Here is a 14,069-nt window from a genome sequence, read left to right on the forward strand (position 1 = left end):
ATTTATTCAATGAAATTCAACAAAATCAACCCGACAATACTCAATTCAATCTATTTCTAACTTAATTCTATTCCCCTTGGGAATCCGACAAAACCAAAGCCTTAACTTATAACAATAATTCTTATAAACTATAGATCCTAATCGTCACCTCAATATAGGGTAGATGTACCAGTTTTGGCCAGTGTAGTACCAGTTCTGGCCAGAAAACAAATTTAACTTAAAAATATAGTCACAAATGAAACAAACTTTTATTGTTAACTGTGTGAACAGTTAACAATAAAAGTTTGTTTCATTGGACAGATTTGAATATGTGGTGATTATATTTTTAAGTTAAATTTGTTTTCTGGCCAGAACTGGTACACCGGCCAAAACTGGTACATCTACCCTACTCGGAACCTATTTCATCAACTCTCAAGACTTCCTATCGTCGATCCAATATTCGAATCACTTCAAAATCACCTTGGAACTATTCGATCCTATCGGACACCTCTCTCGTTTACTGCTACGAAGCTCACCAAGCTCGTTGCTATCCGGAATTCACCTCTCCGTCTTCACTTGAGACTCGGGATTTATAGTGTGAGGTGACGTCACAATTCTGAATGCGATCACTCCCCTCATTTGCATACTTAATGCAGAAAAGAGTCGGAAAAGAGGCTGCCAGACGACGAAACAATAACTTGTTTTGTCGTCTGGCAGCCTCTTTTCCGACAATTACTCACTAACCTTTTACATTATTTGTTTTTACAATTTTCCGGGACGGTTTTATTATTTAAGGTCTAGCGAGTTCCTATCTCGTTCTTGTGGGGTGTCCCCCCTCTTTCTCGGTGCGGACTTATTCTTTGCCGCTCGGGAAGCGCAAATGTGCGCGAGTCCGATGGCGCTTTTTTTTCCGTCGGTGAGTCGGTTTTTATTTCTTCTCTTTTTAAATGCTTAAGATGAATGGTGAGGAAACCTTCGTCCTAACAAAACATAAGCCCCAAACAAAAATAGAATAATAAGCTAAATAAAAGTAAAATAAAAATAACGCTCGGACTTGGTTCCTTACAAGTCATTAACAAGTAAATGACCACGTACTCATTTTGCTGGACCTGTGCAGCCACATTATCTTATTTTATATTCAAATACTGATTATATGTTGGAAGCTCTATTCCCTTTCTAAGCCAAAAGTTGTTAGAATCTGCCAATGGCAACCCTCAAAAAATTCAAAAATTATGATCTGGTGATCTTATAGAAACAGTATCTTCAAACATCTGAGAAATTTATGAAAACAAAGACATTAGGAGATATCTCAATTACTCAATATGTTTCTCCACATGCCATGTTTAACTTTTCTTGGGGAGTGATATCAGAAAAAGATTACCTTTCCAAGCCAGAAACGCCCATTCTTGACAGATTGGCCGACGAAGGAGTAGTGACAGTTTGTTATATTAACATTTATAAAGATGGGCAACAGATCAGCAGAAACAATATAATTTTGACATTTTACACCCCCGAACTGCCATCTTTCGTTATTGCCAGATACCCGCAATGTCCATTTCGTCCGTACATACCAAATCTGTTTCAGTGTTATCAATGCTAACAGTTTGGTCATTCAAAGGTATCTTGCCGGAGAATCAATCTTTGTGCCAGAGGTGGACTTTCAGGTCACAAAAGTACCACATGTAGTGTTTACCCTTGTGTGAATTGCAAGAAGACCATCCCTCCCGTTCACGTACACGTCCTTTGTGGCAGCACGAAAAACAAATACAGGAATTAAAAGTCTCGTGGAACATTTCCTTTGTTCAAGCTAGAAAGATCATAATGCCTCCACTGGCACAGCAACAGACTTCCTATGCTACTGTGGTAAATCCGTCCAATCTCTCTGTTTAAACAAATATTTCTGTATCGCCGTACGAATCTCCAATACAACACAAGCGACCAGTACGAAACAAACTCTTCAAAAGACAGCTCAAAAGAATAACGGCAGAATATCTCCACGGAAGAGAGTGGTCATTAAAAAGACAACAGTATCAAACACCCCGATCTCTATCAGTGAATTCTCCGACTATTCCAAATCCAGCGAAGATACGGAAGTGGGAGCAAAGTGAGGCTTACGAGGGATGTGGCACACGCTAAACACTCACCATCCTAATATTATTTTATATTACATATATATAGTTTCACTGTTTTCTAAGTTTTTTAATTATTTTTATCACTAACCCATCAATGTATTGCATATTGCTATTTTATATTTTCTACATTTGTTTTTGTTGTTTACTTTTATGGAGTTTTTAACATTTTTATACCCACTTTGTACTTGTTATCTTATTTTACTTCAATTTAATTGTATTTTGGCACTTGTTTTTTGTTATTTTATACATTTGCATTTTTTAGTTTTGATTTTGTTGAATGATTTTATGCAACTTTTAGTATTTTTATATAATTTTTTAACTTTTACATAGTTTTATGATTTTATTTACTGGTCCTTGGTAATTTTATTTTACATATTTTCTACTTTTTATGTCGGTGACTTAATAACCATATGGTTGGCACAGCTTGACCCAAAAGGCCCTTGCTCTATTAAAAGGCAATAAACAAAACCAAACCTAAGAAATTCCTATACGAAATAGTGGGAGGAGAATGGTACAGCTAATAACCTGTTGCACGGATTCTGACTTATTTTTCAATACTAAGTAGATTTAATGAATGGAAATTAGTAATAGTAAGAAATAGTAAAAATATTAAAGCTATTTCTATTTTGTATTTACGTTTTTAAGTGATCTTGCTATCAATTTATCAGTTCCAATTTTATTAAGTTTAATTTTATTCACTTTTATATATTAATTTTTATACTTAAAATATATTGGTAATCTATTTTATAATCTAGAAGATTAACACTTTATAAGATTTATTAAAATTTAAATGCAGTTTTGAACTTTATTTTTACTACGGTAGTCAATTAATTCTGAGTGTGGTAAGCTTCCATTCAATGATTTTCACACAATAATTTGTTTGTCTCTCTTACATTTGTATTTATTATACTCCAGTCTTTTTGTAAAGTATAATGCACAATTAATATTTTTTTATGCAGGTCGATTGCTATTTGCCGGTTATAACGATTACACCGTTAATGTATGGGATACATTGAAATGTGTTCGTCTGAATATTTTGTACGGTCACGAAAACAGAGTAACTTGTTTAAAAGTCTCGCCTGACGGAACTGCGTTATCCACCGGAAGTTGGGATTTTACATTAAGGGTACGATTAAAGTATTTTCTAAATTTTTTTTTTCATTTTTTCGTATTTCAAAATTTAAAGAATCCTAATAGATAACATGTAGTGTTTATCGAAATTGATTAGTAAATATTACGTTTGATTAAAGTATAAATTTAAGAAATGTGATTAAGAACTAATGTTTACACATAATGATAATCTTTTATGTATTGAAGATCTAATAGAGAGAAATGAAAATTAATTTAATTATTAACTTTAAAAAATGCTAGTAATATAGGTTAATTATTTAATAAGAATAATACTTTTATGATTTTAAGATGTAAACAATTTAGTTTTAATTAATTAAACACTCTTCTATTTTATATTCTTCTTTGATGTTTTATATACATCAACGTCATAGATGGCGGAAAAAGTCCTTCTTTGATACCTTGATACAAATCGTAACTCGCTATCTTCAATAGTAATCTGGTGACGTTTTGTGGAAACATTATCACATTAACAGCATCACCAAATTACCGATTCTTACCCCACAATTAATTTTGTTCGGATTCTTTTTGTATAATCCTTATTCAAAGGTTATGCTTTAACTGTTTGACAGGTATGGGCTTGAACACTTTGCTTCTGTAGAAAAGGAAGGAAGGATTATAGCACCAGAAGAGCTTTCCGAAAACAGCACCTGGTGAATTCCGTTAGGATGTGAACATTCCATATCCATCTTTCTTTTGTAATAATCAGATCTGGGTGTTCAGACTCCAGCCCTATCTACCAAAGATTCGCTTACAATAGAATTACTGCCTGCTGGCCCCTTTATTGCTTAGGATGTGACGTATATCAATATGTTATGGCTGCCAGGTAGGTATTTGCTGCCAATGCGTGTTATGTACGTAGGCTTTCACGATTATACGAACGACGACTTTATTCGGCGGATTATAACCAAATGACTGTAATTGTCTAGTAGGCATCATCTTCCTTATCGATTTAATTGAACTTAATATATTTACGAATAGTTTTCGGTTTATTTTTTTCAGACGAATACATTAAAATAGGTAACGACGAACCGATTAAACCAACTTTTTACGGATTAAAATCGATCTCCACCTATACTTAAGTTGCTAGATAATTTTATGCCATCCTTTGGCGGATCGGCATTTCTGTAAACAATAGAATGCGTTAAGTTATAAGTTATCAAGGGGACCACTTCTGATATTCTGTGAACGTAAATTTGATTTAATTATCTGCGTTGTCATTTTAATATAAATAGAAATAGCATCCTCATAAACTTCATATATACATATATATATAATATATACACTGTATATCCGGATAGCTTTGCATAGAAGAACTATGCATAACATTTCCTTCCGATCTTTTCGACAGCGTTATTTTCACGACGGAACGTTTTAGTTGGATTATAGTCATTACGCTTATTTTACTACGAAATTATTACGAACTTTTTGTGGCAATATATTAATATCCGGATAGCGTAAGACACACGGAAAGCTAGTCATTGTTTCGTATTGATTTTAGACATATCGTCTATTTATTTCTTTTGTTTTTTATCTTTAGATATTTATATCCAATTATTTTGTTATATTGGACGAATTTTAAAAGTTCTGACGGGCCATATTTTAAGTCATTCGTCAACAGTCTAGAGCTTCGAGTGTAGAAAGATAGCTTTTGTACCGAAGCGGTTCGTGTGGGCATAATACATTTCCTAGATTAGATGGGTGATAAGATTTAGAGACGAGAAAACCCGGGCGTCGTTTAAAAACATTTAGTACGCAGCGAACGAGAAAAACAATTAACCAAAACAACAGCCGGGAAACCATTTTATGTGATATCTGTACAGAGTGATATGTGTAAGTAGATCAATTAATAGTCGGCCAATCATCTTCATAAAATGAATATTTTCATTCATTGTGTAAAACGAGTCGAGATTGTTGTGAATTTTACTCAGCTGTAAACTGTATAATAACCGAATATAAAAATAAATTACTGGTACTGTCACACCACGCAAGCTAAATTATATTGAATTCGTTCGATGTATATAAATAAATAGGAATGCCAGCGATGCACTAAATATATATCATTTAATATATTATGTAATAAGACGGTAGATTTAAGAGTTAGAAAGGATTTGAAAAACTAAGTTTGTACGTTCGGTGGTGGCATTTTTCTTCCGTCGGCCCGCACTCCGGATCTTCGTTAACACGGCGCTTAAATTTTGAATATGTATCTTTAAAATGGTAACAATGCTGCCAAAGTTGTACGAGAATAACTTTAGCCGTTTCTGTATTTATCTGTAAGGTATCTCGCGCGTTCGTCTAATTAGTGACTACGAATTCATCCCCACCGCCGTGGCCTCCACGCGTCTTTTATGATTAAACGTTATAACAAAAGTAGGCTCGACGTTTATACGGATGTGAAACGAATTCGGTCGAGGGCCACCGACAGAAAGAAGAGTAGTCACGAATTAGACGTTAATTAGGTGAAATTTTTGTGACCATTGTTTTCTTTTTGTTTGGTTAACCGACGATTCCGGTGCAATATTTTTGTATCTTTGTTTACGTATACATCCCGTGCAATATTCGTTCTCGCATTCCCTGTACCTCGCGAATTTTTTCCCGACTGCGAAGAGAAATAGCTTCGTTTTCCTAACGACGACCGCATTTATTTTTTATTTTTTGCTTTTTTGTCAAAAATAGAATTGTAAAACGAGACGTGTCGAGTAACTGATTGGATACTCTCTTACTTTTTTAAAGTTTCGTTCTGATAAAATAAATAAAATTTGCAACCATCTCTCTCTTGTCTGGTCTGATATTTAGTTTTTCGTCCACTCGTAAAGCGTTTATACAAAATTTATATTTTTCTGACGTTTGGCCACGCAAATAATGAATATTTGAACCATTATCTTTTATTAAACTGTGCGAAAATTTATTCGAACTCCGTTCAAGTAGGTTCACTCGATACTTCGGAGTTCCGATTCGAATATCAATTTTCGATCGTTCCCAAGAAATGCCAGTACTTCATCGAAACCCATAAATATAAAATCTGTAAAGACGTCGGCGATTGGACGAAATTAGTCACCTAACGATAAAGTATCGGGCGCTTGTTGGTAATACGTAGTATAAAGAAGTGTTAATTCCGTTATAAACCTAAGCGTCGAAAGTTCCTACTTAAGAAAGTCTCGTCGAATCGCGACTCGATAACAATCGGAGACGAAATGGTTTTTAACGAACACTTCGGCCTTAACTATTGATATAGCAACGATGTCGGGTGATAGGAGTGTCTTAACGAAACGACTTTTACTACAAACCGAACAACGCGTCGTTCGGTTCGTAGTAAAAGAACCGACAGGTTAATTTCTACCCGTCGCGACGGGTACAAATTAACCTGTCGGTCGAAGGTTCGTCACGCAAATCGGAAAACTCTGATTATTATCGGCGACGGAGAAAACCGTAAATTTTAACGTCTTGGAATTTGTTGATTCAAATTGTATTACTCGCAGACCGAAAGAAACTCCTCATTATGCACAATTGTCGTTGTCAGACACCTTTGGTTTTGCCTAGGACGCATGGCCAACCTTTTTCACTCCGCTTGCCGTATAGTTATATTTGTTTTAGAATGTGTATGCGTGCCGAAGTTTTAAACTTCGAATAACGATATTTACAAATTCCAGCAAAAACGTGTCAGATGTAACACATGTTTCCCCAAGTAAAAATTGACGACAATTTAGACGACGGTCAAAGTTTTCCTTTGGTAAAGACAAGCTTGGCGCTTTGAAGCGGATATCCAAGATTTTTACCCGCATTTACTTTACATTTCGCAAGCTTGTCTTTACCAAACGAAAACTTTGACCGTCGTCTAAAATGTCGTAAATTTTTACTTGGCGAAATTTTTTACATCTCGGATGTTTTTAATTGGATATCAATTGTTTTCGTTTAATAATTGTATTATTACGTCAAGACCGAGAAGTTTTCGATACGCCGTTTAGAAAAATAGTTGTAAAAAGTTTCAATTGGCATAAATTTGAGCTTTTGTAATTCCGAGTAACATTTTGAATAAAATTCATTTCTTTCCGTGCAATTTTATCTTTGTAAGCATAAAATTAAGCCGTTTAAACTGAATTAGCTGTATGGGAAATCCCGTGGACTTCGATTTATCGATCCGGAATTTTGGCCGGCACCTCGCTGATAACCTGTAGTTTTTTCTCTACGAACTTCTTCGGTGCCGGATGAATAAAAAAGAAAATTCGGCTTTTTTGGCGATTTTTGCATTTTTCGATTGCTTATACTGTACTTTGGCAATCGCTTTATAGAAAATCTCGAAATTTTGCACACTCCCAAAGAAAACATTTATCTTTCGAACGAGATATTCGGAATTACTTCGGGTGTTTGTGGGCGGAAAAATCGGCAACTCCTGTGTATCTAGTCGTCGGTGACTTTTTACTTGGCGAGGGATAAACAGCGGTGTCTCCCGAAAACGAATACGCTTTAATTAGAACGAATGCCGATCGAGAAAGGGGTGATCGAAATCCTCTGATGCGTTACGTGCCACGGGTTCGCCACTCTTGGCCTAGGATTACCCCACCACGGACGTCCCCTCGTTTTGCCAGTAAAAATTACCATCGCACGCACTTCGGCCAATTTCCCTTTCTTTTCGTATTTGCGACGTTTCGAGGTAAGTAAATTTTTCCCGCTCTCAAAAGAGCGGGAGAAAAAATTTAAAATGTCAAAAATGAGCAATCATTTATGCCGGCTTCAATTTTTAATCAAATTTTTAATTTGTTTGTTTAAAAATATACGTTCTCCACCTTAAATTAGTAGTGGCTTGCCCCCGTACATCATACTTTTCCTTTAGCATTAGTGTCGGTCATGTAACTCCTTTCGGGGAAAATTTTTGAATCGAAATAACGTGTCTTCCGGTTTGCATCGGACGTTCGTATGTAGTTAATGGGGGCCTCCCGCCACTAAACTTTCCATATCTGCTCTTGAATTTCATTTATCTAACACCGTCCTCGAGATTAAGGAAGGAAAGACGGACAGACCGACAACAGTGGGAATTTATAGGTATGACGTTCAATTGGGCTGCAATTTGAAAAAATTGCAGCCCAATTGATTCCATGTAATTTTCTCGTGTAGCGACCTCGTGTGAAATTTATTGCCGCGTTGTTTGAAATTCTTCAACTTTGATATTTATTTTATACTTTTGCTACTCTCACTCAGACTCTATTTAACTGTAAGACACACACACCTTCATGCTGAGAACTATAAATTTAAATTTAATCATAAAAAACAAACATTTTCGGCCACTCCACTGGCCATCATCAGGTTAACTATATTCGAATACTATTTCGAACAACCCGTTCAAAATTGAAATAGATTACAATAGAACTCACGCGCTCAACTACGTAAACCAAATGTAATATAAATAACATAGAAAAATAAATAAAACAAAATAAATAAAATAAAACATGCCAATGGTACATGTAAACATAGCAATATCTATATATCTATAGGCAATCATTTGCGCCTAGTTAATGTGTTCTTGTGACTTTTTTAATTAGAAACTTCCAAGCTGATGGTAAAATGGTCGCATCTTTGTAATTTAAGCATTTTTTGGTTAAGCTGGACTTATAAATTTCACATTTTTCGGTTGTCGCTGCAAGTGTCGGCGAATGGACAGGTGTTATGATTTTGGCTTCTTCCCATTTAACAACGGATCCCTCCGTCTGCGCCATTTTTGCTAACGTTGTTGTGCATTTACTTTTCGTCACATCATATCTGTGTTCCTTAAGTCTTTTAGTTAGGCTTCTCGTCGTAACCCCGATGTATTCTTTCTCTATCCCTAGTTGGTCGTTGCTGTACGGTATCGAGTACACCCCCGGCTGCTCACTCCGTTTAATTTCTTCCTTGTCGTTTCTTAGTAATTTATATATCGAGGGAGCTCTTTTGTACACAATATTGCTGTTCCTGTGGCTCGCAATACACTCCATAACAGAGGATAGACGCTTATTATACGTGAATTTCGTGATGCCGTTTGTAAGATCTCGTTTTTTCTTGTTTTTCTTAGGATTCTTGTACGCTGCAATCAAACGTTCAACTGTTCTTGGACCATATCCCAGCATCTTGGCCACTTGCCTGATTCTCTCCAGTTTCCGCATCGTATCCATTATGTTAGAGCAATATTGAAACGCTCTTCTAATTAACGCTCTAAATGCTGAGAGTTTATAGGTAATAGGATCATTGGATGTTGACGGTATATATAGCGGGTCGTGTGTAGGCTTTATATAAACTTTCGTGTTTATTGATCCGTTCTTAAATGTAATACCAATGTCCAAAAAATGTAATTCGTCGCCACTAAGTTGCTCCAAGTTTAGCCGTAGGCCATGATCGTTGGAATTCATGGCATTTAAGAATTGGTGTATCCTTGCGTGGTTCTTCCATATGACAAGCACATCATCCACATATCTTCTGTACAAGATTATGTCTTCCTTGAAGTTGATCAGTGTGATGCGCTCCATTTTTCTTACCACCAATTCACACAGCAGACCAGACATTGGGCTGCCCATCGGGACACCTTTTAACTGTTTATAGATTTTACTCTCGAACACGAAAAACGATTGCCCGCATACCAGATCTGCCATCATCTCCAGGTCCTTACGGTACGCTGCCGCCGTCGGATGCAAGCCATATAACAATTCCATTAGTGCATCAAAACATGAGGATGGTTTGATTGACGGATACATACTCTCGAAGTCCATTACCGACCCAACTTCGTTATCCATTAAGACTAACTCCTGCAAATCCTTTACTACACTCATCGGGCTCTTTGTAACAAATTGGTAATCCCCAATCAACTCCGACAAATACGAATGCATACGTTTCTCCAGTTTATACGTGGGGCCCTTACATTTCTCCACCACAGGTCTAATTTCTTTGTTGGTTTTATGGGTCTTCGCGAAACCAAACAACCTGGGTACTCCTGGGTTCGTGACGTGTGCACCTTCCGTTGTTAAATGGGAAGAAGCCAAAATCATAACACCTGTCCATTCGCCGACACTTGCAGCGACAACCGAAAAATGTGAAATTTATAAGTCCAGCTTAACCAAAAAATGCTTAAATTACAAAGATGCGACCATTTTACCATCAGCTTGGAAGTTTCTAATTAAAAAAGTCACAAGAACACATTAACTAGGCGCAAAAGATTGCCTATAGATATATAGATATTGCTATGTTTACATGTACCATTGGCATGTTTTATTTTATTTATTTTGTTTTATTTATTTTCTATGTTATTTATATTACATTTGGTTTACGTAGTTGAGCGCGTGAGTTCTATTGTAATCTATTTCAATTTTGAACGGGTTGTTCGAAATAGTATTCGAATATAGTTAACCTGATGATGGCCAGTGGAGTGGCCGAAAACGTTTGTTTTTTATGATTAAATTTAAATTTATAGTTCTCAGCATGAAGGTGTGTGTGTCTTACAGTTAAATAGAGTCTGAGTGAGAGTAGCAAAAGAATTAATGGCTCCACCGGTCTGTTTTTATAAGAGGTACAGAAAGTTAGCAGTTAAAATTGTGAAGTTAAACTCCAAGTTAGAATTCTTAAAGGAGTGTCGGTTAAACGGCGTCTTTCCAGTGTTGATATGGCGGATCAGGATTCCAGAGGAATGCATATCCTTGCGAGAAAAAGTAAGAATTCTTTGCTTGAATGAATCAATTAAGAATGCAAAAAACATGAAGTATAGAGCGATTAAGGATCTGGTGGACCTGGAAGAACTAGTGTTCACTGAGGACCCGAATGCTTTGGCGTGTATCAATTTAAAGATAGTCGAATTAACCGACCGGATAGAAAGGCGTTTAAATAGGAAGTACAGGAAGAAGCTACATTGGTTATGTTCAATGCAACCGAATAAAAAATCGAAGAAAGTGAAGCCAACCCCATACATTTTATGGGACCAGGTCCAAATCCCCCTGAATGTCAAACGCCTCCTAGAAAAAGGGCCTAATTATGCTCTTGACAATGATGGAAACTGGCGAGGCAGGATAGCTGAAATTGAAAGAGGACTCCTAGGTATGGATGAGATCGAAAAAGAGTATTTTAGATGGAAAGCGGCGTTCAGAAGTGAGAAATGTGCAGGGAAACGTAATGAAGGGACAGATGTTAAAAACGCGATGAAATGGTTGACGGACAATAGTTTGGTAATCACCAGGGCGGATAAAAGCAAGCATTTGGTGGTAATGAAAAAGCAACGCTATGTGGAGGCACTAGAAGAGTATATAAGAAAAACGGAATGCGAAAGGGTAGAACATGACATAGTAAGAAAATTTGAAGGAAAGGTAAAAAGGTTGGAGAGATCTCCTTTAACATCAATCTTCCCTTTCCTGAAAGGTGCACACGTCATGAACCCAGGAGTACCCAGGTTGTTTGGTTTCGCGAAGACCCATAAAACCAACAAAGAAATTAGACCTGTGGTGGAGAAATGTAAGGGCCCCACGTATAAACTGGAGAAACGTATGCATTCGTATTTGTCGGAGTTGATTGGGGATTACCAATTTGTTACAAAGAGCCCGATGAGTGTAGTAAAGGATTTGCAGGAGTTAGCCTTAATGGATAACGAAGTTGGGTCGGTAATGGACTTCGAGAGTATGTATCCGTCAATCAAACCATCCTCATGTTTTGATGCACTAATGGAATTGTTATATGGCTTGCATCCGACGGCGGCAGCGTACCGTAAGGACCTGGAGATGATGGCAGATCTGGTATGCGGGCAATCGTTTTTCGTGTTCGAGAGTAAAATCTATAAACAGTTAAAAGGTGTCCCGATGGGCAGCCCAATGTCTGGTCTGCTGTGTGAATTGGTGGTAAGAAAAATGGAGCGCATCACACTGATCAACTTCAAGGAAGACATAATCTTGTACAGAAGATATGTGGATGATGTGCTTGTCATATGGAAGAACCACGCAAGGATACACCAATTCTTAAATGCCATGAATTCCAACGATCATGGCCTACGGCTAAACTTGGAGCAACTTAGTGGCGACGAATTACATTTTTTGGACATTGGTATTACATTTAAGAACGGAGCAATAAACACGAAAGTTTATATAAAGCCTACACACGACCCGCTATATATACCGTCAACATCCAATGATCCTATTACCTATAAACTCTCAGCATTTAGAGCGTTAATTAGAAGAGCGTTTCAATATTGCTCTAACATAATGGATACGATGCGGAAACTGGAGAGAATCAGGCAAGTGGCCAAGATGCTGGGATATGGTCCAAGAACGGTTGAACGTTTGATTGCAGCGTACAAGAATCCTAAGAAAAACAAGAAAAAACGAGATCTTACAAACGGCATCACGAAATTCACGTATAATAAGCGTCTATCCTCTGTTATGGAGTGTATTGCGAGCCACAGGAACAGCAATATTGTGTACAAAAGAGCTCCCTCGATATATAAATTACTAAGAAACGACAAGGAAGAAATTAAACGGAGTGAGCAGCCGGGGGTGTACTCGATACCGTACAGCAACGACCAACTAGGGATAGAGAAAGAATACATCGGGGTTACGACGAGAAGCCTAACTAAAAGACTTAAGGAACACAGATATGATGTGACGAAAAGTAAATGCACAACAACGTTAGCAAAAATGGCGCAGACGGAGGGATCCGTTGTTAAATGGGAAGAAGCCAAAATCATAACACCTGTCCATTCGCCGACACTTGCAGCGACAACCGAAAAATGTGAAATTTATAAGTCCAGCTTAACCAAAAAATGCTTAAATTACAAAGATGCGACCATTTTACCATCAGCTTGGAAGTTTCTAATTAAAAAAGTCACAAGAACACATTAACTAGGCGCAAATGATTGCCTATAGATATATAGATATTGCTATGTTTACATGTACCATTGGCATGTTTTATTTTATTTATTTTGTTTTATTTATTTTTCTATGTTATTTATATTACATTTGGTTTACGTAGTTGAGCGCGTGAGTTCTATTGTAATCTATTTCAATTTTGAACGGGTTGTTCGAAATAGTATTCGAATATAGTTAACCTGATGATGGCCAGTGGAGTGGCCGAAAACGTTTGTTTTTTATGATTAAATTTAAATTTATAGTTCTCAGCATGAAGGTGTGTGTGTCTTACATTTATTTTATAACCGATTTCGACCGGCGAGGTTAATTTTCAGTCGAAATAAACAGGAAAATAAAATTAATTGCACACGAGACAAACATTATTCGAAATGTTTCAGCCGAAATTTCAATTTCTGCTGCTCTGACGAAGAAAGAAAGAAAAAACCAATTATCTTCTATTGACTAAAAGCTTCAACAGATGGCGCGAGAATATGACGCAAATTACAGTTGTTACTCGTATACGGGGTGGCACAATTGGTATAAGGTTGAAGAACTCCCGTAAGAAGTGTGTCGAAAAAGCGTCTAGAGGCAAACTTTGCAACCGGGGCGACACTGCCGGCGAGTCAATCCACGTTGGTTACTGCTATAGCGGGTTTGTTAATATAGAAATCGTTTGGCTTTGATATAATAATGCTCTTAAGCGCCGTGTTCCGGGGTGTAAAAGCAGCTTGTAAATAAAAGTCTTGGGCCATGTTTTCCTTTCCGAGAGATGCGGAAAAACAAAATGCGTGGAGAAGGAATCGAAATCACCAAGAACTGCTTTGTGTGTTGTATTTTGGTAGTCGTTATATCGTAAGGACATATTAAGGGCAAACATACATCGAAGCGTTTACAACCAACACTAATGGAGCGCAGGATGCAATTTCTATTTTTCGCAGGAGCAGAAGGGACCGAGAGAAGATTGTAGGGCCGATCGTAACCAAAA

The 14,069-nt window shown here is 37.0% G+C and overlaps 3 protein-coding genes across 3 annotated transcripts in view; 2 read left to right on the plus strand and 1 right to left on the minus strand.

Annotated features, from left to right (window-relative positions):
* Window positions 1–6,012, plus strand: part of LOC136982004 (guanine nucleotide-binding protein subunit beta-5-like) — a 61,540-nt gene extending 55,528 nt beyond the window's left edge. The window contains 2 exon segments of the mRNA XM_067278439.1: window positions 3,071–3,237; window positions 3,812–6,012. Of these exon segments, the coding sequence (XP_067134540.1) occupies window positions 3,071–3,237; window positions 3,812–3,823 (179 nt within the window). The 3' untranslated portion in view covers window positions 3,824–6,012.
* Window positions 6,013–8,749: 2,737 nt separating this feature from the next.
* Window positions 8,750–10,252, minus strand: LOC136982018 (uncharacterized). The gene has a single exon (XM_067278457.1). It carries the CDS (start codon window positions 10,250–10,252, stop codon window positions 8,750–8,752), a length of 1,503 nt encoding a protein of 500 aa, XP_067134558.1.
* A 702-nt stretch (window positions 10,253–10,954) lies between these two features.
* LOC136982020 (uncharacterized) lies at window positions 10,955–13,078 on the plus strand. Its single transcript, XM_067278458.1, has one exon. The coding sequence runs from the start codon at window positions 10,955–10,957 to the stop codon at window positions 13,076–13,078; it is 2,124 nt and encodes a 707-aa protein (XP_067134559.1).
* The last annotated feature ends 991 nt before the right edge of the window (window positions 13,079–14,069 follow it).

Source organism: Centruroides vittatus, unplaced genomic scaffold, assembly GCF_030686945.1.
Source record: "Centruroides vittatus isolate TY-2023 unplaced genomic scaffold, ASM3068694v2 contig_8, whole genome shotgun sequence".
Taxonomy (NCBI): domain Eukaryota; kingdom Metazoa; phylum Arthropoda; class Arachnida; order Scorpiones; family Buthidae; genus Centruroides; species Centruroides vittatus.

Excerpts from the sequence above, each read along its gene's own strand:
- LOC136982018 (XM_067278457.1), bottom strand. The coding sequence starts at position 10,252 with ATGATTTTGGCTTCTTCCCATTTAACAACGGAAGGTGCACACGTCACG.
- LOC136982020 (XM_067278458.1), top strand. The coding sequence starts at position 10,955 with ATGAAGTATAGAGCGATTAAGGATCTGGTGGACCTGGAAGAACTAGTG.